This window comes from Carcharhinus amblyrhynchos, chromosome 13 (genome assembly GCF_965287045.1).
Source record: "Carcharhinus amblyrhynchos chromosome 13, sCarAmb.v2.hapA, whole genome shotgun sequence".
In the NCBI taxonomy this organism is placed as follows: Eukaryota; Metazoa; Chordata; class Chondrichthyes; order Carcharhiniformes; family Carcharhinidae; genus Carcharhinus; species Carcharhinus amblyrhynchos.
In genome coordinates this window covers 29,775,957-29,799,140 of record NC_137336.1, presented here as the reverse complement: position 1 = coordinate 29,799,140, position 23,184 = coordinate 29,775,957, and the positions used below count along the sequence as shown (strand labels likewise).

General features: G+C 41.6%; 1 protein-coding gene across 2 annotated transcripts in view; it reads left to right on the top strand.

The window, feature by feature from the left end:
- The window catches only part of macroh2a1 (macroH2A.1 histone), a 46,768-nt gene that overhangs the window by 8,537 nt on the left and 15,047 nt on the right, over positions 1–23,184 (top strand). Inside the window, exons 2-6 of one of the 2 annotated variants that reach the window (XM_080201460.1) lie at positions 3,526–3,721; positions 5,451–5,557; positions 6,753–6,953; positions 8,702–8,812; positions 20,018–20,108. In XM_080201460.1, the coding sequence (XP_080057586.1) occupies positions 3,550–3,721; positions 5,451–5,557; positions 6,753–6,953; positions 8,702–8,812; positions 20,018–20,108 (682 nt within the window). In that variant the 5' untranslated portion in view covers positions 3,526–3,549. Of the gene's footprint in view, positions 1–3,525; positions 3,722–5,450; positions 5,558–6,752; positions 6,954–8,701; positions 8,813–18,917; positions 19,018–20,017; positions 20,109–23,184 lie in introns of both variants that reach the window. The other variant, XM_080201459.1, reaches the window with a different exon arrangement.

Below are 23,184 nucleotides of genomic sequence, written 5' to 3'. Positions count from 1 at the left end.
TTGATTTGATTTGCCTTAACCACTATTATTCATTGCAAAGTGGTTAGTATTAGTTCAATACTGAAAATGGTAGCTCGTAGTCATAGGGCTGAGTTGCAATATGAATTGACAGAGTTTGCGTGTGGCAAACCAGGCTTAGGGCAATGATAGCTGAGTTCATTTTTAGCTATGAGTCAACAAACTTCATATGAAACGGTCAGCAGCATTATGTGATTCATTTTTGTTAAACAGCCTTAAACACAGTTAATAAATACATTGACATTCTGCTGCTGAACCAGTTATCATACCTTTGTCAACTTCTAGTCGGATTACTCCATTGATTTCCTTGCTAGACTTCCATTTAGGCTTCCAAATCCATCCTACACCAAATTTGGATTGCTGTCTTGTGTGTTGAACTTTGTTGCCCTTGCATTTCATTCCATTGGCAACTGCAGCCCTCTATGTTTCTGCAACTCATACAGTCCCACACAACCCAAACTTTCCCCCCCATGAGCAGTTCTGCCCTCGGTTCCTATGTCTCATTCTCTGAAATTGCTTCCTCCATTACAGCTCTTCTTGATCCTAACGCTTTGACCACCCTCCTCGTCCTCTTTGGGTTCATGTTCAATTTTAACTTGCCTCTATGAAGTGCAGAGCAATATTTTTCTCTGTCCAAGGTGCTCTACACCTGCAGGAGTAGCAGAGGCCCTGGAGACTTGCATTGTTGAAAAACAAGTCTGCTTTATAAGTTTCAGCAGATGCAGATTCACAAAGTAAACAGATTCCCTTCCTCTGCAAGCCTGATGAATCATAGAATGCCTACACAGCACAGTAGGAGGCACTTCGTGGCATTGTGTCTGTGCTGGCTCTCTGCAAAAGCAATTACGCTAATACCACTTCCCTACCCTTTCCCCATTGCCCTGCAATTGTTTTCTTTTCAAGTGTTTATTCAATTCTGCTTGTAGCCCAGATTGTATCTGTCTCCACTACGCACTCAGCTATTGACATATTCAGTGATATGTATCCCATCTGATTCCGGAAAGTCTTTCAAGCCAACAAGACACAAGTCGTGGGTGGTACAGTGGTTAGCACTGCTGCCTCACAGCACCAGGGAGCCGGGTTCAATTCCAGCCTTGGGTGACTGCCTGTGTGGAGTTTGCACATTCTTCTCGTGTCTGCGTGGCTTTCCTCCAAGTGCTCTGGTTTTCTCCCACAATCCAAAGGTGCGCGGGTTAGGTTTATTGACCATGCTAAATTGCCCTTTAGTACTGGGGGGGATTAACAAGGTAAATATATGGGGTTATGGGGATATATAAGATGGGATTGTTGCCGGTGCAGGCTTGATGGGCCAAATAGCCTCCTTCGGTACTGTAGGGATTCTATGATTCAAGAGTGTGACTGAATAACCTCCACTTACCTAAACGAGTGTAGCTACACTCAAAGTTTGACAACATCCAAGATACAGCAGCCTGCTTGGTCAGAACCCTATGCATCGCTTCAAGTATCCACTCCCTTCACCACCAGCATATGGTGGGTTCAGTATGTACCATCAAGATGTACTATAGCCAATTGCTAATGCTCCTGCAGCAGCTTCTTCCAAAACTGTGTCCTCTATTATGTGGAAGAACAAGGGCAGTAGGTATTTGGGAAAACCATATCACTTAACTGCAAGTTTCCCTCCAGTTCATCCTGACTTTGAACTATATTGGTCTTTCTCCATCCTCATTGGGTCAAATTCCAGGAACTGTTTTACCATAACTTGGGTGTACCAACACGACATGGATCGCAGTGGTTCAGGAAGGCAGTCCACCACTACTTTCTCAAGGGTAACTGGGGACGGGCAATGAATTGTTAGGGGTACACACAACCATAAACCATTATTCAAAAATCATCCTTATTTCTCAATCATTAAATCCTTTTGGTGTCATAGAGTGTGGCAAATCACCCTGCAACCTCCGACATTGACAAGTTTATCTCTTCCTCATCACAAGTTGCTGATTGATTTACATGTTAATTATTGTCTGCATCGTACAACACCATTTATTTCTGCAAAGCAGGGCCAATAAGTTGCAGAGAAGTAGAAACCAATTTGAGCGGATGAAACATTAGCTGGGACCTTATGAGAGCCGGATTTCTGACGAGGTCTGCCCCTTGCTGGAAGTGGGCAAAAGGCAGAATAAATTATTCAAATTTATTACAATGTTCATCTGCATCTGTTTAATGAGCCCGGCACTCAGTCATCCAGGCTCACTTGCCTTTATGGCCTTGCTGGGAGACGTTCTCTCCGACGAGGAAAAGGCCTTTCCCATGAACGGGGAACAGTCGTGTTGACCTTGTCAATGAAACTGGAGGCCGTTGACACCCCGGGGCAGACCGATGGCCCTGTGCATGTGCAAAAGCCCCCACTGTAGGACAACTGGCGAACTAAACTCAGCCCACTGCCTGCAGCAGCTAGAAACAGTCTATTTTCAATGTCTAAGTACGTAAGATTGGCTGTGAAACCTTGCCCAAAAATTGGGAACTCTCCCATTTTCACGCTAGTTGGACACTTAGGATCATTCTTGTAAAATTCCGCCCATTGTCTTTTTTTTTCCCCAACATATCTTCAGTGGTGTGACTGGTTGACATTGAACTGATAAACATTTGGAATTTCTAACTCTAATGTTGTCTAAATCTAGCAAAAATGGAAGACCTGATTGGAGGTTTTCCTATGTTATCCAATTCCTTCTAGTATCGTTGCTTAAAATGGTGGCCATTGAGGCAGACTAAGCTTGTTGCTATGAAGATCTTGTGGCATAGTGGGTAGTGTCCCTGCCTCTGAGTCAGTAGCTCCAGCTTAGAGTCCCACTCCAGAAGTTGACAGCCAAGAAAGTTGCATTCGTAACCTTGTCAAACAAATATAGTGTCAACCTGCAAATCCTTCCAAACAATCTAATAGCTGGGACAGACTCCTGGTCAACCACACGTAATATGAGTGGCACCCTCAAGCTATAAGCACCTGGCAACAGACTAGTGACCTGTTCCAGGAATTATTAGCCATGGAAACAGCCGAAAATCTGCCTTAGCGTACCATTAGTTGCAGGAAGAGAATTGGAACTGGAAATCTGCTGCTTTCCTTATAAAAACCTGGAGTCTCCAAAAGACCCATGATTTTAAAAAACAGTTATCTTTGGTGACTTTTCATTTACATAGGAAAGATTATTCAGTTAGCAGACTTTGTTTACTTGGGTGACAGAACTTAAAACTAAATTCTCATATATTTTAATTAACATTAAACAACATGAAAACTTTGCTAAACATCTGGCAATTAGCAATATGTAGATTTGCATATCGATTTTTTTTTTAAAATATTCATTTTTCAAAGATGTGGGTGTCGCTGGCTGGGTCAGCATTTATTGCCCGTCTCTAACTGCCCTCAGTTTCAGAGGGTATTTGAGAGTCTGTGGGCCTGAGTCATGTGTAGGCCATACCAAGTAAGGACAGCAGATTTCCTTCCCTAAAGGACATTAAATGTGAAGCAAATTTTGACAAGTGTTTTTTTTTAAGTCTGTGTAGGTCATTGTGATCATCATGTCCAGCAGAGGAGGAAAGAAGAAAACGACCAAGATTTCTCGGTCTGCAAAAGCTGGGGTTATTTTCCCTGTAGGAAGAATGTTGCGTTACATAAAGAAAGGGCACCCTAAATACAGAATTGGTGTTGGTGCTCCAGTGTACATGGCTGCGGTTCTAGAGTATCTGACCGGTGAGTCAAAAATTCTTCCAGGCTTACATAAGAACACGCGTGAAAGCAGAGTTTAAGCCAAGCATTCTATGGAGATCAAACATAATGTAAAATAATCTGAGACATTCAGCCAAATATCAGTATTGATGGTGGGATTTACGTGTATGATCTTACGGAGCAATTGCTGGTATAAAATGCCAAGAAATTAGGAACAACAGTTTATTTTAGTATTGCTTCCTTTAGTGGTTTAGTTCTTAGATTTTCATAGAATCATAGAATCCCTATAGTGCAGAAGAGGCCATTTGGCCCACGGTGTCTGCATCAACTCTTTGACAGAGTATCTTACCCATACCATCTCCCCTGCCCTATCCCTGTAACCCCACACATTTCCCATGGCTAATCAATCTAATCTACACGTCTTAGAACACCAAGTTTAGCATGGCCAATCCATCTAACAGTTTGGACTGTTTTTGTTGTAGCATTCTGAAAGTCTTAGGGATGGGATTTTATCAGCCCCTGAGTTGTTGGGCATAGAAGAAGTTGGCGGGGGGGTGGGGGGGCGGTGGTGCTGGAAAATAAAGGGGACCCATGTTGGGATGGCCCTTCAACACCACATTCCCTCCTTCTGGGAGCTTTCCTTTGGTCAGAAGTAGACACCCCAATTCAACTACATCCTCTATTCACTTCATTGATCTCCTGCCTAGATACAAAGGTTCATTCTTCTATTAGATTGCTTTTAATCTAATTTGAATCTAGCTACTGCCACCCTGGCTACTCACTGTTAAATGCAACACTGAGCCCGTGCTGTCAGTGAATGTGCCTGAGCCAAGAGGTCATAGCCATTAGAGTTCTGCTGCAAAGCAAGAGGCCCTTTGGTACATCATGAGGAATCTTTATCCTGCTGCTAAAATAAAAGTTAAAGTTTATTTATTAGTCACAAGTAGGCTTACATTAACACTGCAGTGAAGTTACTGTGAAAATCCCCTAGTCGCCACATTCCAGTACCTGTTCGGGTACACTGAGGGAGAATTTAGCACGCTTTTTAGAGCCATTCTCAACACGGATGTTTCAAGTCGAAAACTTAGTTTGTTTTGGATTTCCCTTTAAGATTAAAAATGAGCACTATTCTTCTGGGGGATCAAGGTTCATCTGTTAATTTTAGATTTAAAAGCTCATGAGTGTGCGATCAGCCCTGCCATCTCCCAGAAAATGTATTATTTCTGTCTCATCTCAACAATATTATTAAAAGTTACACTGGGCTTCAATATGAATTAATAGTGCCATGTATTGTATATAAAATAAAATTATGGGGTGGATTGTAATTTTGTCCCATTGTGCACATTGTAAACTTATTAAGGAGAGTTTTAAATAGCAGTTACTGAGAGATTAATGACAGGATACTGCAAGCCTTTAGTTTTGAGTGTCTGTGTATTGATAAACTAGATTAAACGCAATTTGCAAATTTTGCTGCGTACGATGAACACAGGTTTGGATTTTTCAATTTTATTTCCTTTAAGCAAAGTTACAGCTTATTTATTACACAAATATAGAGACCTCTAAGTTCTAACCTTGTTAACATTTGCACATTAATATAAGGATAATTGAGTCTTAGGTGAACAAATCAATAAATTACTTCCCACTGAGTGACATGTGAGTCTTCTAGTTGCCAATGCCAATTTTCCTTTGTTCTGTATTTCAAACAAGATTATCCCATTGGCCATGATAACTGAAACAAATTGTTATCTTCCAGCTGAAATTTTGGAACTCGCTGGTAATGCAGCTCGGGATAATAAGAAGGGAAGAGTTACTCCCAGGCACATTCTGTTGGCGATTGCAAATGATGAAGAACTGAACCAGGTATGTTTTCAGTAATTTCTGAGGTAGCACAGGAGGAATCTGACCCAAACTCTCTTTTCGTTCGTGGTGTGTGGGCATTGTTGGCTGGGCCAGCACTTAATGCCCAACCACATTGCTGTGGGCCTGGACCACATGTAGGCCAGATAAGGATGGCAGATTTTCTTCCCTAAAGGATTTTTTTAATTTTATTTATTATTGTCATATATATTGGTACACAGTGAAAAGTATTGTTTTACAGCCATTAAGGCACGCTGCCTGGTGTGAACCAAGTAGGTTGTTAGAACAGTCAACAATGGTTTTATGGTCATCATTAGACTTTTAATTCCAAATTTTTTTTTACTGAATTCAAATTTCACCGTGTGCCATGGTGGGATTTGAATGTGGGTCTCCAAACCATTACCCTGGGTCTCTGGATTACTAGAACAACAACAATGCCATGATGCCACCTCATCCCCACACTAAACAAATGTAAATGAGACCTATTGTGTTCAGTGTTCCACAACAAAAACCTGAGTGGTTGAATTTGGATTTATCACAAAGACCTGAAATTGTCATGTTAATCCTTGGAAAAGGCCCCACAACCATTGTGGTGTTTTTATTTGTTATGGTGAAGACTTCTGTAGCAGAGGTTCCTAAACTGGACACTTTGACTTTCAGAACTTTCTTAAAACCCAATGCATTAATCACACTTATGGTTGTTATTTATAGTTGTCACACTTCAGTTAGGCATGCTTTCCTTTCTTGTACAAGAATAACCCTTCTTGAAAGTGCCTCAAAATGTTGTTCATATGATCACCATTATACTACAAATGATATACTGTACAAAGCAGTTTTTGAGCCAGAGAGCTGCGACTGATGTGTTTGCGCCATGTATACTTTCTTCTTTAGTGCCTTGACGTATGTACGAATCCATTTGAACATCCTACTCTAAATTTCTGTTAACCAGTTTAAGTGGAGTCATGATAGTGATCTTGTCTTGACAATGCTGGGTAGGCTGTGAAAATTTGATGGGTGTCAGTGTTCTGGTTTATGACCGCACAACATTTAATTTTGTGCCTAAACAGAGCAATCATTTCTGTGGTGCCTAGTTGATATTGAACACAAGCGCACTTTGTTCAGTCTGATGGAAGTTGGTAACAACATGGTTTATTGTAAAAGTGGAATCAGAGTTCTAATGTTTAATCTCTCCCTATAGCTGCTGAAAGGTGTCACTATTGCTAGTGGCGGTGTCTTACCTAACATTCATCCGGAACTATTGTCCAAGAAGCGAGGGTCTAAAGGAAAGCTTGAAGCTATCATCACCCCACCACCAGCAAAAAAAGCAAAGTCCTCACAATCTACCAAGAAAACTGGAGGAAAGAAAGGCAAAAAGGGAGCAGGAAAAGGAGGGGCTAAGGTACAAGTTGTGTTCTGGTAATAGTTCTGTAATTGTGATGATGCATAGCCAGTACACAGTATTTCAGAACATTTGTAATTAAGTCTTTTGTTTCAGAAGAACTCTTACAATCATTTTCAGTAAGGAACTTTGATAACAGCACCCAGTTTTAACACTGAGTACTTCCATGTGAGATAAATTCAGGTGTTTAGGGCGGCACAGTGCTTAGCACTGCCGCCTCACAATGTCAGGGACCCAGGTTCGATTGTGACCTCGGGTGACTGTCTGTGTGGAGTTTGCATGTTCTTTCCATATCTACATGGGTTTCCTCTGGGTGTTTCTGTTCCCTCCCACAATCCAAAAATGAGTGAATCAGGTTGATTGGCCATGCTAAATCACCCTTAGTGTCAGGGGGAATTATCAAGTTAAGTACATGGAGTTATGAGCATAGCACCTGGGTGGGATCGTTGTCAATGCAGGCTCGATGGGCTGAATGGTCTCCTGCACTGTAAGGATTCTATGATCAGCACAGTGTCATTTTCACTGCCCCTTCTGGTCTAATCTGAATTTAACTAGAGTCTTAGAGAAGGACAGGGAGCTAGAAAACCAGAGGAGTTTGAGAGAGAGAATTAAAGAGCGTAGAGTCAATGATAGCATGAAGAGAAGGGGGAATACACAAAAGGCCAGAGTCAGACAAGAATTCAGAAGGGTTGTGTAGCTGGAGAAAGTTAGCAGGGACAGGGAGAGACAAGACCCTGCAGGGATTTAAACATGAAGATAAGAATTGAAAATGGGGGCTTTTGGAGCACAAGGAGCCTAAGCAGATAAACAAAAGCAAGGCAGAGGTAAATTTTATTGTGGATAGGATACATACATCAAAGATCTAGATGAGCTGAAGTTCATAGAGAGTAAAGAATGAGAGATTGGAGAAAGTTTTGGATAATTTAAGTCTGTATATTGCCAAAGGCATGAGTGCATTTCAACAGCAGACGAGCAGAAGCAGGCAATATTGGAGGCAAAAGGATGTTCTCTTTGTGATGAAGAAAAGTGAGATTGGGGACTTCACTGCAGGACCGGATATGACACTTAGAATGTGACAGTATGGCTCAGTTTGAGACTGGCAGCAGTAGAGAGAGATGGAATTAATTAAAAGAATTGGAATTTGTGGTAAGGGTTTAGTCTTCCCAGTATTTAACTGGAGGAAACTATGTCTTTCCAGGCCTGGAAATTAGATAGACTGGCGACATAAGAAGTGGAGAGGTCGAGAGAGGTGAAGGAAAAGTAGAACTGAATGAAGTCAGTGTACATGTGGACCAGACTCCATGGGGGGAATTCTTCCATCCCACCCATTGTTGGAATTGTAGCGGACGGCAGGGGAAGAGAGAAGAGAGAGGAGGAGACCATGCAAGTAGCAGAGCTTTTGCATAGTGGAGGTAAACAGCAAATGGCTGCACATAATGGAAGTAAAAAGCAGACCTCCACTTGTATTGGATGGAACACATGTTGAAAGGAAATAAAAATAGGCATTCTGTATATTGGAGATGGGTAACAGACCTAATGAACTGACCCCTATAAATGTATCTTATCACAGATTTTTAGTGTAGTGACACATTGGTTTATCCATTCTTAAGTAGCAAAGCCAGCAGAAAACTTGACTGCCACACAGCTCAGTACTCTACAGGCAGGCTGTAAATTTTGTGAATGAAGTAATTCTCTCAGTATATATGAAACACTAATTCAAATTGTCAAATAATATTTCCTCTCTACAGAAGAAGCAAACAGAAGTCAGCAAAGCAGCATCTGCAGATAGCACTACCGAAGGAAATCCTGGGGACACGTTCACCATTCTCTCCACCAAAAGTCTCTTCCTTGGACAAAAGGTACTGATAATCCATGAGACGAAGTGGCAGGATTCTTAGTGAACTTTTCCATTCCCTGTCTTATTCATATATTTAATAGATGTAGGCATGAGAAAGTTTGTTACAGGCTTAATGCTGTAACAAATACTGCTTTCCCGAACCTGCTGCAATCATGGCTGTCATGGCAACATATTGTGAAATCTCCAGTACACATTAAAACACAGGAGTCGCTTAAGAGGAAAGTTAACAACATTTCCCTATTTCTAGTTTCATTTCTTACTTTTTGACAAACTTGGAATGTCGCATGTACATACAACAATAATATTCATTGTCCAAACCCAGTAATCCCATGATCTGGGAAAAGACAAAGTTGTCTTGCTCAGCATCACTTGTGGCCCAAGAATGATCACCATCAAGACTTGTAGCTCAAGGGAAATTGAAGCTGTTTGAAAATGTCTAAACAGCAGTCGTACTAGATTTGATAGTTAAGCATTTATTACTTGACCCTGTGATGATGCAGAATTAGGCCATTTGGTCCTATCTGTCTGTGTCTGATTTGTGAAAGCTATCCCAGTAGTCTGAAACCCCTAGTCTATCCTCACAGTTCTCTAAACTGCTTCCCTTAAAATATTTCATAGAATCCTGCAGTACAGAAGGAGGCCATTCAGCCCAGTGAGTCTGCACCGACCATAATCCCATCCAAGTCCTATCCCCACAACCCCATGCATTTATCCTAGATAGTGACCCTGATGCTAAGGGGCAATATAGCATGGCCAGTTGACCTAACCTGCACAGCTTTGGACTGTGGAAGGAAAGCGGGGCACCCCGAGGAAACCCATGCAGATGCAGAGAGAATGTGCAAACTCCATACAGACAGTGACCCAGGGATTCAAACCTGGCGCCCTGGTGCTGTGAGTCAGCAGTGCCAACAACTGTGTCACTGTGCCGCCCTGTATCAAATTACTATTGAATCTGCTTCCAGCACACTTTGCCACTACTTAATTGTCAGATGATTAGTGACAGGATTACTTTTAATTGCTATTATAACAACAATTAAACAATCCCATTCCAGAATAGCCCATTTACGATCAGACTTGTTAAGGTGTTTTTCCACTCTCCCTAAACATTTATTGATTTCACTGTCTAAATTACTTGAGGTCAGAATAAGAGACAGACACACAGACAGTAATTACGAAATCCTGCCGCCTCAAAATAGGACGAAACGTTTGTTAAAGTTTAAGTCAATGATTGTACCAGTCAGACTGAATTGTTTAACTGTGAACAAATGATAGCAGTCTGGACATCAGGTTGATTCTTTTAACGGTAAATGATTTTTCAGAATTAAATGATGTCCAAAATAATCTTTGTTTTATTATACTTGGGAAAATGAATTGCACTGGTTGCTGTGTGGAGCAAAAACTGTAAGCTTACCCTTTGTGAAAATCATTTGAGCAAAGAAAATACAGGCTGATATTCTTAATACAGCATCGAAGGAGTGCTGCACTGCTGGGGGTGCTGCCTTTCAAACAAGAGGTTAAACCAACACTCTGAATTCTCTCCCAGGTGGACACCAAAGGTCCCCTCGCAATACTTGAAGAAGTAACCCACTGTGTCCTGGCCCATATTTATCTCTTGGTTAACAGAACTAAAACACATTAATTGGTCATTATCACATTGCTGTTTGTGAGAGCTTACTGTATGTACTGTTGTTTCCGACATTACAGCAATGATTAAACTTCAGAGGTACTTCACTGGCTGTGAAGTATTCTGGGGAATCCTGAAGTCCTGAGCAGTGGTGCATAAATGCACACCTTTTTATATATCTAACATATCACCACATGCAGCAACCAGAGCAATTCTTCCCAAAACTTGAAGCATTGTTCCTATTGATGATGGCTGAGACTATTCTGACACTCCTAAATTGCTCTCTGCTCCACCTTTCCTGGCATGTGTACATGTTGTACGTAGAATCTCATAGAACCATTTGGCACAGAAAAAAAGATAATTTGGCTCATTATGTCTGTGATAGCTCTTCGCTTGAGCAATCCAAAACCGGTTCCACTGCTTTGCTTTGTTTTCACTGCCCTGTATCTTCTTCACTTTAGAGCATTTAGTACATTTCCCCTTTGGCAAAGTATTGATTGCTGCATAATGTAATTAATTTTTGTACTAGCACGCTTATCCATGAGTGAGAAGGTCCTGGATTCAATTCCCACTTGAGAGGCTCAAGCATCTAAACTAACGAGGAAGTGCTTCAGTGTCATTTGACTGGATATTTACACTCAGGCCCTGCCTCTAAATAGATGTAAAATATGCCACAACACTATTGAAATAAAAGAACAGTGAGGTATATCTTGGGCAACAGGAGAATTGCCCTGACCTTTTAAAAATTTTACAGTTACTAATCCTCAATCAATACCACATAAACAGACTATCTGGTCAATTATCTCATTGTTCTTTGTGTGATCTTGTAGCTTGCAAATTGGCTGCCAATTTCCTTGACATTATAGCATAATCCAAAAGTACTTCATTAACTGTAAGCTATCCTGAAGTTGTCAATGATGCTATATGAACTTTCTTACCTCTGTGTTCACATTTTTTAGTAGTAGTTTTAAGTTGATATTGATTCTCTAATCAAAGAATGTGGTCTTCACTTACTAAAAAAACAACAACAGTTAAATCTCCTCGACTTCTCCACTTCAATAGAAATTGTAGTGCCCTTAGCCCAACCATCTTCATCAATGACCTTCCTACCATCATAAGAATTAGGGATGTTTGCACAGTGTTCAGCACCATCCATTACTCCTCAGATACCAAAGCAGTCCATGTCTAAATGCAGGAAGATTTGAACAATAGCCAGGTTTGGGATGGCAAGTAGCATTGATGCCACACAAGTACCAGGCAAGGACCATCTCCAATGAGAGAGAATCCAACCATCACTTCTTGACATTAAGTGGCATTACCATCACTGCATCCTCCAACATCAATATCCCAGGTTACCATTGACTAGAAGCTGAAGCTGGACCAGCCATATAAATATTGTGGCCACAAGAACAGGTCAACGGCTAGGTATTCTTCAGTGAATAACTCACCTCCTGATGCCTCAAAGCCTAGCCACCATCTGCATGGCACAAGTCAGGAGTGTGATAGAATACTGTCTACTTGCCTGGATGAGTGCAGCTCCAACATCACTCAAGAAGCTCGACACCATCCAGGGCAAAGCAGACCACTTGATTGGTACCTGTTCCATAAACATTCACTCCCTGCATCATTGACGAACAGTGACAGTAGGGTTCCCATCAAAATCCTTCACTAGCAGCACTGTGGATGTATCTACATTTTCAGGAACAGCAGTCGCTCTCAAAGGCAGTTCACCATGAACCTTCTTAAGGGCACAAATGATGGCCCATATCTTATAAATTAATAATCTTCGGTCTGCCTTCAGAACAAAGGTCTCCCATCCCTAGTTTCACCTGATGAATTTCTCATGTAGGGACCTAATAGTAAGGCACTAATCAACTGAAGGTAGTAGTAGGGCTTCTCTTCACGGTGCCAGTGATCCGGGTTCGATTTAGGCTTGTGTCACTGTCTGTGCAGATTCTGCGTGTTCTCCCTGTGTCTGCGTGGGTTTCTTCCGGGTGCCCTGATTTCCTCCCACAGTCCAAAAGACTGGTTAGTTGCATCAGTCATGCAAAATTCTCCTTTTAGTGTACCCAAACAGGCGCCAGAGTGTGGCGATTAGGGGATTTTCACAGTAACTTCATTGCAGTGTTAATGTAAGCCTACTTGTGACACTAATAAGTAAATAAACTTTAGAAACTTTGACCCTGAATTAAAGTTGATCTCTATGGGATTTTTGTCATTAATTAGAAGTTAAGCACATTACACTACATTGAATTGAATTGGTTCAGTTTATAAAAATATTCCAATCAACAAAGATGAATCGTAATTGACCATAATCCATCTAATTGACTGAATGATCCCTCAATGAAAAAAAACAACAAAATTTCACTTGTAACTTTTAATTTAACACAAATCAGAATCAAACACGAATTAACAAGAAAATTACATTTATGAATTATAAATTACACATGGAGTCATAGATGCGCCAAAGGCTATCTCAGGAGCATATTGCATAATTCCCCACCCAAATGTGGCACCATCTCAAGTTTTATCACTGCAGCCTCCGGTAAGTTGGATCTCTCGTTTCTCACTCAATGGATTTGGTTCTTGTGTCACCTGCAAAAGTAGCTCCACTCCTTCTGAGTTGCCTGGAAATGCTCATCACTAAATGGCATACTCCTGCAAAACCTCCTTAGCGAGATTCATGACAGACTTGGTAGTACAAATGTTACCAGAGATTTCTTTAGCTGATTTCTCTAACAAACCTCGTTGAAGGCTCTGTTCAGTTCTGTAAAATCTGAAGCATAGCAGTGGAATATTCCATGTCACCATCCCTACTCTAACCCTGAATCAGCTTCTGTCCGTTTTAACTTTATTACGAGCACTGGTCCTTGTAAATGTGCCTTCTCTGTTCCTTCTGTGCTGCAGCTTCTTTACCTCTGGCCACACAACATCTATCTTAATCTCCTTCCTGTGGGCACTGCTTCCAGAAAGTTACAGTTGGTCTCTTTACAATTGATGCAAAGAAGCTCTTGTGGTTCAGTAGCAAAAGTAGCATCCCTACCTTTGGACCAGGGGCTCCAGGTTCAAGTCCAATGGAAGCCGCGTTCATAATTCAATTCAATGGGCTGATAATCGACTCAGGGATTCCTAAAGGGAAAAAAAAAGTGAAGATGGACCAAACAGCATTGATACAAGAACTTAGAAGTCCTTTTCAAACATTCTTAAGAATAATTAGTTGCCGTAGACATTACAAATTTCCTTACTGTACTGCTTCCTGGTCAAAAGTCAGCATAATAATCATCATTCAGTTTTTTTTAGACTCTTTAAAAGAACTTTGCCGAATTAGTAAAAATATATTTAGATATTGAGGAATGAATTTTGCTGGGTTTCGCTGTAACCAATTTTTGGGGCTTTCTGTGAATCTTACCCCCCACTAAAGCTGACAGACAAATGGGAAAGTTCCTGTGGAAATTCACCCACTGAGATGTTAAAATTCACCTTTGGAATGACCATTCTCTGAAGTGATTCCTTAAATCATTTGCTTTTCTTAAAGTTTATAATCTTGAATCACTGGTTAGGCTAGTCATTTCATGTATATTTGGGTCTCCAATGTTTTTAAAAATACTGCGTTCCAATACAGGCTAAGGCTCAGATGTCTTAAAAGGATTAAGTCTTGAGGCCTCCGAACATTTTTCCCTGAAACATTTTGTAGACATATAACTTGCCACTCAGCTCCTTGAGATAAATATTGCTCCATGGAAACTGTATTCCTCCATTTCAGCTTCTTTCTTCTTTTGGATGCTGTTGTATAGTCCAGTGGGTACTGGTTGCCCCCTTTCACTTCATCCAAGGATCCATTCTCAATCTAGGAGTCTGGATATTGAGTACCACCAGCCTGTTGACAATGAGAAAGTTGCAGCTATGCCCAATCCTTCACAAACACAGAATTTAACTGTGGTTAATTGCAGGAACATATCTTCTTCCTGCACCCACTAACTTTGAGATGCAAAGACTGGCTATTGAGTGTATGGTGGCACTGATGAACCCCCCTAAGATCAGTGAGTAATGGGCTCACTCTCTATGATCCCCCTCCTGCTGATTTCATGGTTCTGACCCTAACAACCTGGGGAAACACTAAACAAAGATTCAGGGGGTTTTTTTCATTCATTCTTGGCACACGGGCGTAACTCGCTGGCCAGCATTTATTGTTCATCCCTAGTTGACCAGAGAGCATTTGAGAGGGATGAAAACATTTAGATCATTGCCTAAGGACCATGCTAACTGCCCACGTAGCCTGTTATCTTTAAAAATAGAATTAATTTGATGAATATTTTTCATGCACGTTGCTTTAAATGATCAAGATTAACAATATTGAACAATGAATAGCATTAAATAAAAATTAATACATGGAATTGAGCTGTTTGGTTTAGCTAGATTGTGTCGGTTTTCATTCTCCACATTGAATAGTGGCCTTAATCCCATGTTCTGGCCTATTTTCACATCCCTTAGCTGCTATTTTTCAATCGCCTATTCTTAGTTATTGATGTGATCTCTACTTCAATTGCTAACTCTGGTATCGTATTCTACAGCCTCAAAAATCTGTGCATGTTTTTTTTTCTCCACTTCTCTGTTCTAAACCTCTGACTTTCAATATTATTACCAATTTCCTCATTTTGAATTCTCACCCACTGGACACATAGTCTGTTTCGTAATTTTGTGCACTGCTTCCTAATCTCAAAATCTCTGCTCTCACTAAAACAGTCCCAATGTGTCAATCTGTTGCTGTATTTGGACATTCGCATATCAAGCAGTATCTCAGTGAACCTCTATGGTGTGCTTTTCACAGCTTTAACATTTCCCCAAATGCGTGGAGTTTAAAATAGCACCCAGTACTCCAGTTGTTAATAGGTCTTAAGTTTTTTTTATATATAGATTCATCATTGCATCTTGACTTTTTTATTCAATACCTCTTGCCTGAAAACTCAGTATCCCATTAGCTTTATTTATGACATTATTTGCTTGTTGTTTTTACAATCCTTGAGAACCTGAACTGCAAAATTCCCCTGTTCTTCCACATCATTCAATTTATTCCGATTCAAAGTGCCATTTGGCTGGTTTAATTTGTTACTATCTGGCACTTTATTTCTAATCAAAAAAGCCAATTAAATTAGGTCCAATCATGTTCCCCGCATGAGGGACAAACAAGATCCAAGCTGACAAGACAAGAATCTGCATCCCACCTTGGGCTCGATCAAACAAGATTCAAGCTGACAGGACGAGTCAGTGCACCCCCTCCCGAGCTTGATCTAACGCTTCAGCTTAGTCAAAAGACTAAGCTGGCATTGAAAAATTGCATCAGGTGAAGCCTCAGTTTAACCTCACTGACCATCTTGATCCTTTACTCTACCCTAGCCTAGGCAAACCGCCAGCACAGGCATCAGCACACACCAAGTGCAATGGGCTAGCCTCGTGCCCTGCCTGATCGTTTGACCATTGCTGACATTGAATTCTATCTGCCACTGTTTGGCCATTTAACCATCTTATTAATGTCCATGTCGCAACTTCCTTTCATGCTCAGCATTATTTCCCATGTCTCTTAGTATTGTCTGAAATGTGAACACCAATGCCTTTAATGCTACAGCGAAACCAGTGATGTGACATCTATGAATGAAAATGGCCCAAAACTAGAACCCTGTGAAATAGTTACCTGACTGCTTTGAGAAAGTCACTTAAATCCTAATCTCTGATTCCTCCCTTTGACCTAGTTTTTTAAAATCTAATTTTGTAATCTATCTTTAATTGTGCACCCTTTAATCCTTTCTGATAGCCTCCTCGTTGTAATTGCTTTCATCATTAAAACAAAATCCCTCCTCCCGTGTCATTTTAACTAAAAATGAAGGGGAAGAAACTTCTTTGGGAGGATTATCTTCTCACAACAAACAGTAAAAATAATTTTTATCTTTTGTGCTGAAGAAGAGTTAATCACATTTCAGTTATAATAATCGCTGCGAACGTGGAATGAAAGGCTTGCTGAAGTAAACTGTGATTGAGATTTTGAGAAGATATTGATTTGACAGCTACTTGTATAACCTGTCATTACACCTTTAGCAAGTCACTGAAATCGATTGCTTTCTTAGCCTTTACACAGTGGCTGCAGTCGTTCTCCCAGAGGTTGTTCTTTGCTCAGCCAACGGTCACCCACTCATTTCAATACGTTCCCATTTGTGCTACGATTGGAAAAAGGTTAGACTCACCAACTTAAATGCTATCAGGAAGCAGTGCCCTGTGTTTTTTTTAATATAAGAAGGCCCTCTTTTTGAGTGAACCTTTGTTTCTCTCAGGCCATGCATTTCATGTGCCTGAGACCATTCCTGCATCGCACCAGATGTGGGAAGCTCTATTTTGTTTCCTCCGACTTTCCTTCTTCAGTATTCAGAGATCACGGTTACCATGGGTGCTAAGTGGGAAGTGTTAAAGGACCCTCTTTAATTTATAATTAATTAATTGAAATGTGACTAACTCTTAGAACCATAGAAAAACAAAGGAGGCCATTCGACCCATCTTGTCCATGCCAGCCTGAGGACACCCAGATGCCCTTTCCTGAATGCAGTCCATAGTCCTGTAGCTTACAGCACTTAAGGTGCAGATTCAGGTACTCTTTGAAAGGGTTTAGGGTCTCTGCCTCCACCACCAATTTAGGCAGTGAATTCCAGACATCCAATACCCTCTGCGTAAGAAAAGTTCTTCCTCGTTCTCGCTACAACTACTACCACTTACCTTGAAACTATGACCTCTGGTTCCAGAATTCTCCAGATTGAAATCATTTTTACTATTTGTCATTAAAAGGTAATCCGCCCAAAGACATTTCTTTCCCTTGATTAAATGTGTTGGTACCAGCACCGTTCCCATGTTCTGTTCTGTAGGTTCCATTTTTTCTCCAGCTTTTGTATTTGGCTTTTCCATTACCTACATAAACATGACAGCACTAACACAACATAAATATTGGGAGACAACTCTGTCTAAGCAGCCATGCCTTAACTTGTGTTTGTACACAATTATATTTATCAAGTAACCCTGCTTCAAATTGCTCCTTTCCTAGTCCATCACTCCTTGCTGTTTTTCTTTTCCACTCTGTTCTTCTCTCCTTCTTTTCTCCCTCTTCTGCAGTTTCCTTTTCATATGCCCAACTCCCCGCAATTGTTTTTAAATGCAATGCCTTTCTTTCTCTCTCCTTGCCGTTTGCCTCTGATGGCTTTGACTGCTTGCCACATATCCACCGTTCTGTCCTGTCTCCTTTAAACAATTGTTTAATCTGTTCTCGGTGTAACAGGCTTCTTTTGCCAGCAGAAGCCAGAGTTTCCTGTTTTCTTGTTGGATTGTCCTGACTCTCCTATTTAGAACCGGATGCGTGAATAATCATGGAAGGGGGATCATGGTGTTGCGAGATGACACAAGGGCAGATTGAGGTGGAATATCATGGAGAGCCCATACTTAAGGATGAGAACAGGGATGCAAGTATGGTGATTGTTTCGGATGCATCCTTGAATGCTTTACCACTGCAAAGCTGCTGAGATCAGGAATCTGGGCATATGGGTATCAGAGTCATATTCTGCCCTTCTATAACAGCCATGTGTTAAACTCCTTACATGTTGCATTCTGTGTCCTTTCATCATGCAATCAAAAAAAGCCCTTTTTCCCTCCAAAAAACCAAACCAGCTGCTTACCAAAGTAACTTGAATTTTAAAGACTGTTGTAGGATAATTGGATTTAAATCTAAAATTACCAATGCATTAGTCTACACCAGTGGTGAAGACGTGCAAAGACTCATGAAGACTAGCAGTGCAGAATGAAATTCCCAAATTAGACTATAGGTTTTGAGGTTCATACACGCCAACAGTTCCAGAATTGAAACTAGCTTTTTTTTAATCCATTCATGGGATATGGGCATCGCTGGCTGGCCAGCATTTATTGTCCATTCCTATTTATCCGAGGGCAGTTGAAAGTCAACCACATTGCCGTGGATCTGGAGTCACATGCAGGCCACACCAGGTAAGGATGGCAGATTTCCTTTCCTAAAGGACATTACTGAACCAGATGGATTTTTCTGAAAATCTACAATGGTTTCATAGTCATCAGTAGATTCTTAATTCCACATATCTTTCTATTGGATTTAAATTCCACCGCCTGTCATGGCAGGACTTGAACCTGGATCCCCAGAACATGAATTTCTTGTTTAATAATCCAGCAATATACCACTAGGCCATCACTTAGGAGGGTTGCTATCTCACAATGAACTGTACCACAGTACAGGAATAAGTGGCTTCAGGAATGAGAGATAGGGGAGAAACTTGGAGAGAGATTAAAAGAAAAAGACTATTTTGGGAATGTGGTGTTTCCACAAAGCTTGCTGTCCTTTTATCCTTTGCTGCTATGACTTGTTTTATCCCCTTTGTTTTTCCCTTCTACCCTGTTACTCTTGTATCAATGCTTTTCCTTGCAGTTACACCTCATTCACAGTGAACTCAGTAACATAGCGAGCTTCGAGGTGGAGGCCATTATCAATCCTACCAGTGCTGACATTGAGCTAAAAGATGACCTAGGTAAATGAAATGTGACTTTGCAGGTAACGTTGGCTGAGAGTATTATGGAATTTGGAAATTGTGTAACAGATTCTGGGTGCTGAATGTTGGGCCCTAATTATTGTTTAGTTCTCACTGGGTGATTTTCACATGTTGGCAGTGAGCACTTTTCCATAATTTGCCCCAGTTCACCGTTACCTGTTGTTGTGGGTGGGCTCCACCATGCTTTAAAAAAAATCCTTCTCATTGTACAAGCAAAGTATTTAAAAACATTGAGAGGTGCAATTAATAAACATGTTCTTCAATGATTCATGCTCCAAATGATTAAAGAGACACCTGCTTCACCAACAAGTGCTTAACTAACCGTTTTGCTTTGGGGACCCAGCAGATGATGCGTTTACTCCAGCAATGAGTTACAGTATGAGTATTGGTTGTACTTGTTTCTTTACAAAATCAGATAGGACCAATAAAGGTTTTGCAAAACACCTTTATTTCAAGAAGACCTCCCCGATTAAAATAACTTCGAAAATGAACGCAAGACAGATCAACAAAGTAATACAGCAAACAAAGAATGTCATGACAGTTTTGCCAACCAAATTTAAGTTTGATCGTTTCCCTATGCATGCAAAGCCTTGTGTTGGCCTCCATTGTTTGATGGGGATAAGAGATATTTTTTAAAAAAGTAACTTTGCTTGACTTGGGAGTAAGGATCTTTTTTAAAAATATGATTGAAAAAGGTTAAAATAAAACTGTGATAATTATGTTGCTTATAATTAGGAGCAAGGAAAATAGATTCAGACTTTGAGACCAATGTTGGGTCTGACTTAATTTGAAGGTCATTTCAGCGGTTCATCAAATTAAGTTCAGTCTGAAGTGTCTCCGAATTGCTTGCTCCATACAGATTTAAACTGATGTTGTTGTTTGCAGGGACTCCCCTCTTAAAAGACTGTCGATGTTCCAGTCTGTCAGTTTTCTTTCCAGCACAGTTGATGTTCTCTGTATGTTTGTTTGCCTGTTATAGTTACAAGTTGTACAGGCTGACATTGCAACAATTGACAGTGATGTTATCGTTCACCCCACGAACTCCGACCTCTACACTGGTGGGGAAGTAGGTAATGAAATATTCTGTGCAGTGACTGCATGTCAAATCAGTGGCAAACTTTGCTTGGCTACTTTGATGATTACTTCCTGCTTCCAGCAACATGTTGACTTTCGCTAATTGAAACGTCAGGCGAACTCGCAAGGTTTTTATTTCAATTGGGGTAAATTCCCTTCTCCTTTTGCTTGGTGATCAAGGTGTTAATGGGTGGGGGAATATGCCTGTCTGCCTCCAAAACCTGGGTTTCAGTGCAGCTTCAGCTGATGGAAGAATCACAGAATTCTTACCATGCAGAAGGAAAGGAGGCCATTCGGCCCGTCGAACCTGCACCGACAACAAACCCACCCAGGCCCGTAACCCCACAAATTTACTCTGCTAATTCCCTTGACACTAAAGGGTGATTTATCACGGTCAATCAACCTAACCCGCACATCTTTGGAGTGTGGGAGGAAACCGCAGTACCCGGAGGAAGCCCACGCAGACACGGGGAGGACATGCAAACTCCACACAGTCACCCGAAGCTGGAATCAAACCCGAGTCCTGGCACTTTGGGGCACCAGTGCTAATCATTGTGCTGCCGTGCCACCCTAAAATGAAAATCTCTCCGTCTGCTTGATCAACCCAGCATGGAGTGATCTTGTGCAGTTTAAACTCTCGTGGGGGGGCTGACCCTTGGTACAGAACTGCCTAAAGTCACAGACCAATTTCCACTTTTAAGTATCCAATTGGCTTGCTTTATTTTAATATTGGGATGTCTCATTTAAATTGGAGTAATCCTAGGAGACCTTGAGTTTCCTGTTCACCAATTATAGCTGGAAGGAGGAAGTGCGATACCAGCTGAATCAAAAATTAACATTCTTTTCAATTTTTAAATAATGCACTGATAAAGATGCTGTTTGATACTGTTTCCACTGAGGGTTTAAGCCTCAGGAGAAGCCCAAATAGTCTCTTTACTGTGATTGCTGTGTGTAGATGTGATTTGTAGTGGGCAGTGTTAGCTAATGGTGATGCATAGTGATTGTGGAAAAAAATTGTTTGAAATTTAACATGGTTGGATGTACTTTATTTTACTGCTCATCAGGGCTGCAAACGAAGCAGGTTTGCTTTTTGCACACATTGTCAGTGTTAGACATTTCGAGGTCAGGTGTAACATGGGTTAAATGCAGAGGACAGGATTTTCCAGTCGTAGAGATAGACAGCGTGGAGACAGCCTCTTTGGCCCAATTTGTCCATGGCAATCAGGTTTCCTCAACAGAACTGGTCCCAATTGGCCCATATCCCTCTCAACCTTTCCCATTCGCATGCCTGGACAAATGTGTCTTAAATTCCTGGCACCAGTAGGATCTTCTGATCCCGCCAATGGTGAACCAACCCCTCTCCCACCACTCCATAGCAGGTTACCCAGCAACAGGGTGGGCAATCCATGCAAAACGCCGCAGACCACAGCAGGACCGGAAGATTCAGCCTCAGCTGTCAGGAAATGCACCGTACGGTGGGGATCCTCGGCTAGAATATCTGCATCCCTGAGTGAGGGCGTGAATTTGCTGCCGGCATACGGAAGAAAAGTATTGTGCTCTGCTTGGAATTTTGAAACTAGTGGTTGATGCCAGCAAGACAGGCACTATTCATCAACGGACAAGGTGATCTTGGGCCTTCTGGAATTATCGCCAGTACTTTTGAAGGCATAATTCCCACAGGTGGTGGGGAGGAATTTCCATGATTTTGACCCAGAGGTGATGAATATTACAGTGGTGCCAACTACAGCTCCTTTCCCTGACACAACAGCTATCAAGTAGGGATGTGACATCGCACCAACACAATTTTCATCTTTCTTGGAGCAATGCTGCAACTTACTATACTGATAGCCTCCCCACCCAGGCATGGTAATAACCTACCACACTGATGGTAAACTCTTCAACCTCAATTAGCTGAAGGCCAAATTAAGACAACAACCAATTCTGTTGTAGAAATATGGGCTATGATTTTCCGGTTGCATTGCGCAAATGGTTTGCAATCGCTCTGGTCCCTTTCTGTCGGTACAAACTGAATCTCACCCAGAAAGGGCATGAGGCTGATTAGCATGAGATTGATTTGATTTCAGTCTGTTTAGCAACTGTGACACATGATCATCCTCTGTCCCGGAATGTTCCCAACCACCCCCCCCCAGTGGGAAGTCACGTGGGCACAAATCACTACTGATCCTTTTGGAGATGTGGTCTAAACACCATGGATTGTGAAGATGAGCAAGGAGGTGAGTACCATTTAGCGCTAACCTCCAGGATGCAAAAGAGCAGGTCAGCCGTTGCCGTGGTGCGGGCATTCAAGGGTGCAGGGGCTTGGGGTACTTGTGGGCATGGGAAGTCCGTAGGTCGGGGCCCAATGCTGATTTGGGACTCGTGTGGCAAGAACTCACACTGGCTGCTGAGAGGCCCTGAGGAACTGCTTTTGATGCCAATTGCAAAGCCCACCAGTGTGGCACTGGTTACCCTGCAGGTCAGGCCCTGTGGTTTATTTTTGACATTCCATCCCAAGCCCCAGTAACCATTACGAGCACCAGGTCTGGCAGCAATTGCCTCAATCAAGGGAGCTTGTCAACACAGCTCTTCAAACTGCACAAACTCTGAAGTGCTTCCTACAATGAGCACAGTAATGTCTGTTGCAGAGTGAAGTTTATTTATCAGTCACAAGTAGCCTTATATTAACACTGCAATGAAGTTACTGTGAAAATCTCTAGCTGCCACACTCCGGTGTCTGTTCGGGCACACTGAAGGAGAGTTTAGCATGGCCAATGCACCTAATCAGCGCGTCTTTAGACTGTAGGAGGAAACTGGAACACCCAGAGGAAACCCATGCAGACACAGGAGAAACGTGTAAACTCCACACACTCAGTCACCCAAGCCGGGAATCGAACCCGAGTTCCAGGTGCTGTGAAACAGCAGTGCTAACTACTGTGCCACCGTGCAGTCCACAGCCACTGTGCTGCCCACATGGAAGTTAGGTGGGGTTCTTTCTTCTGCCTGAACTGCAGGCTACTCCTGCAGTCTTCCAGGTGGCTACACCCGGAAATACTGTAAGCATTTCCCAAAAAG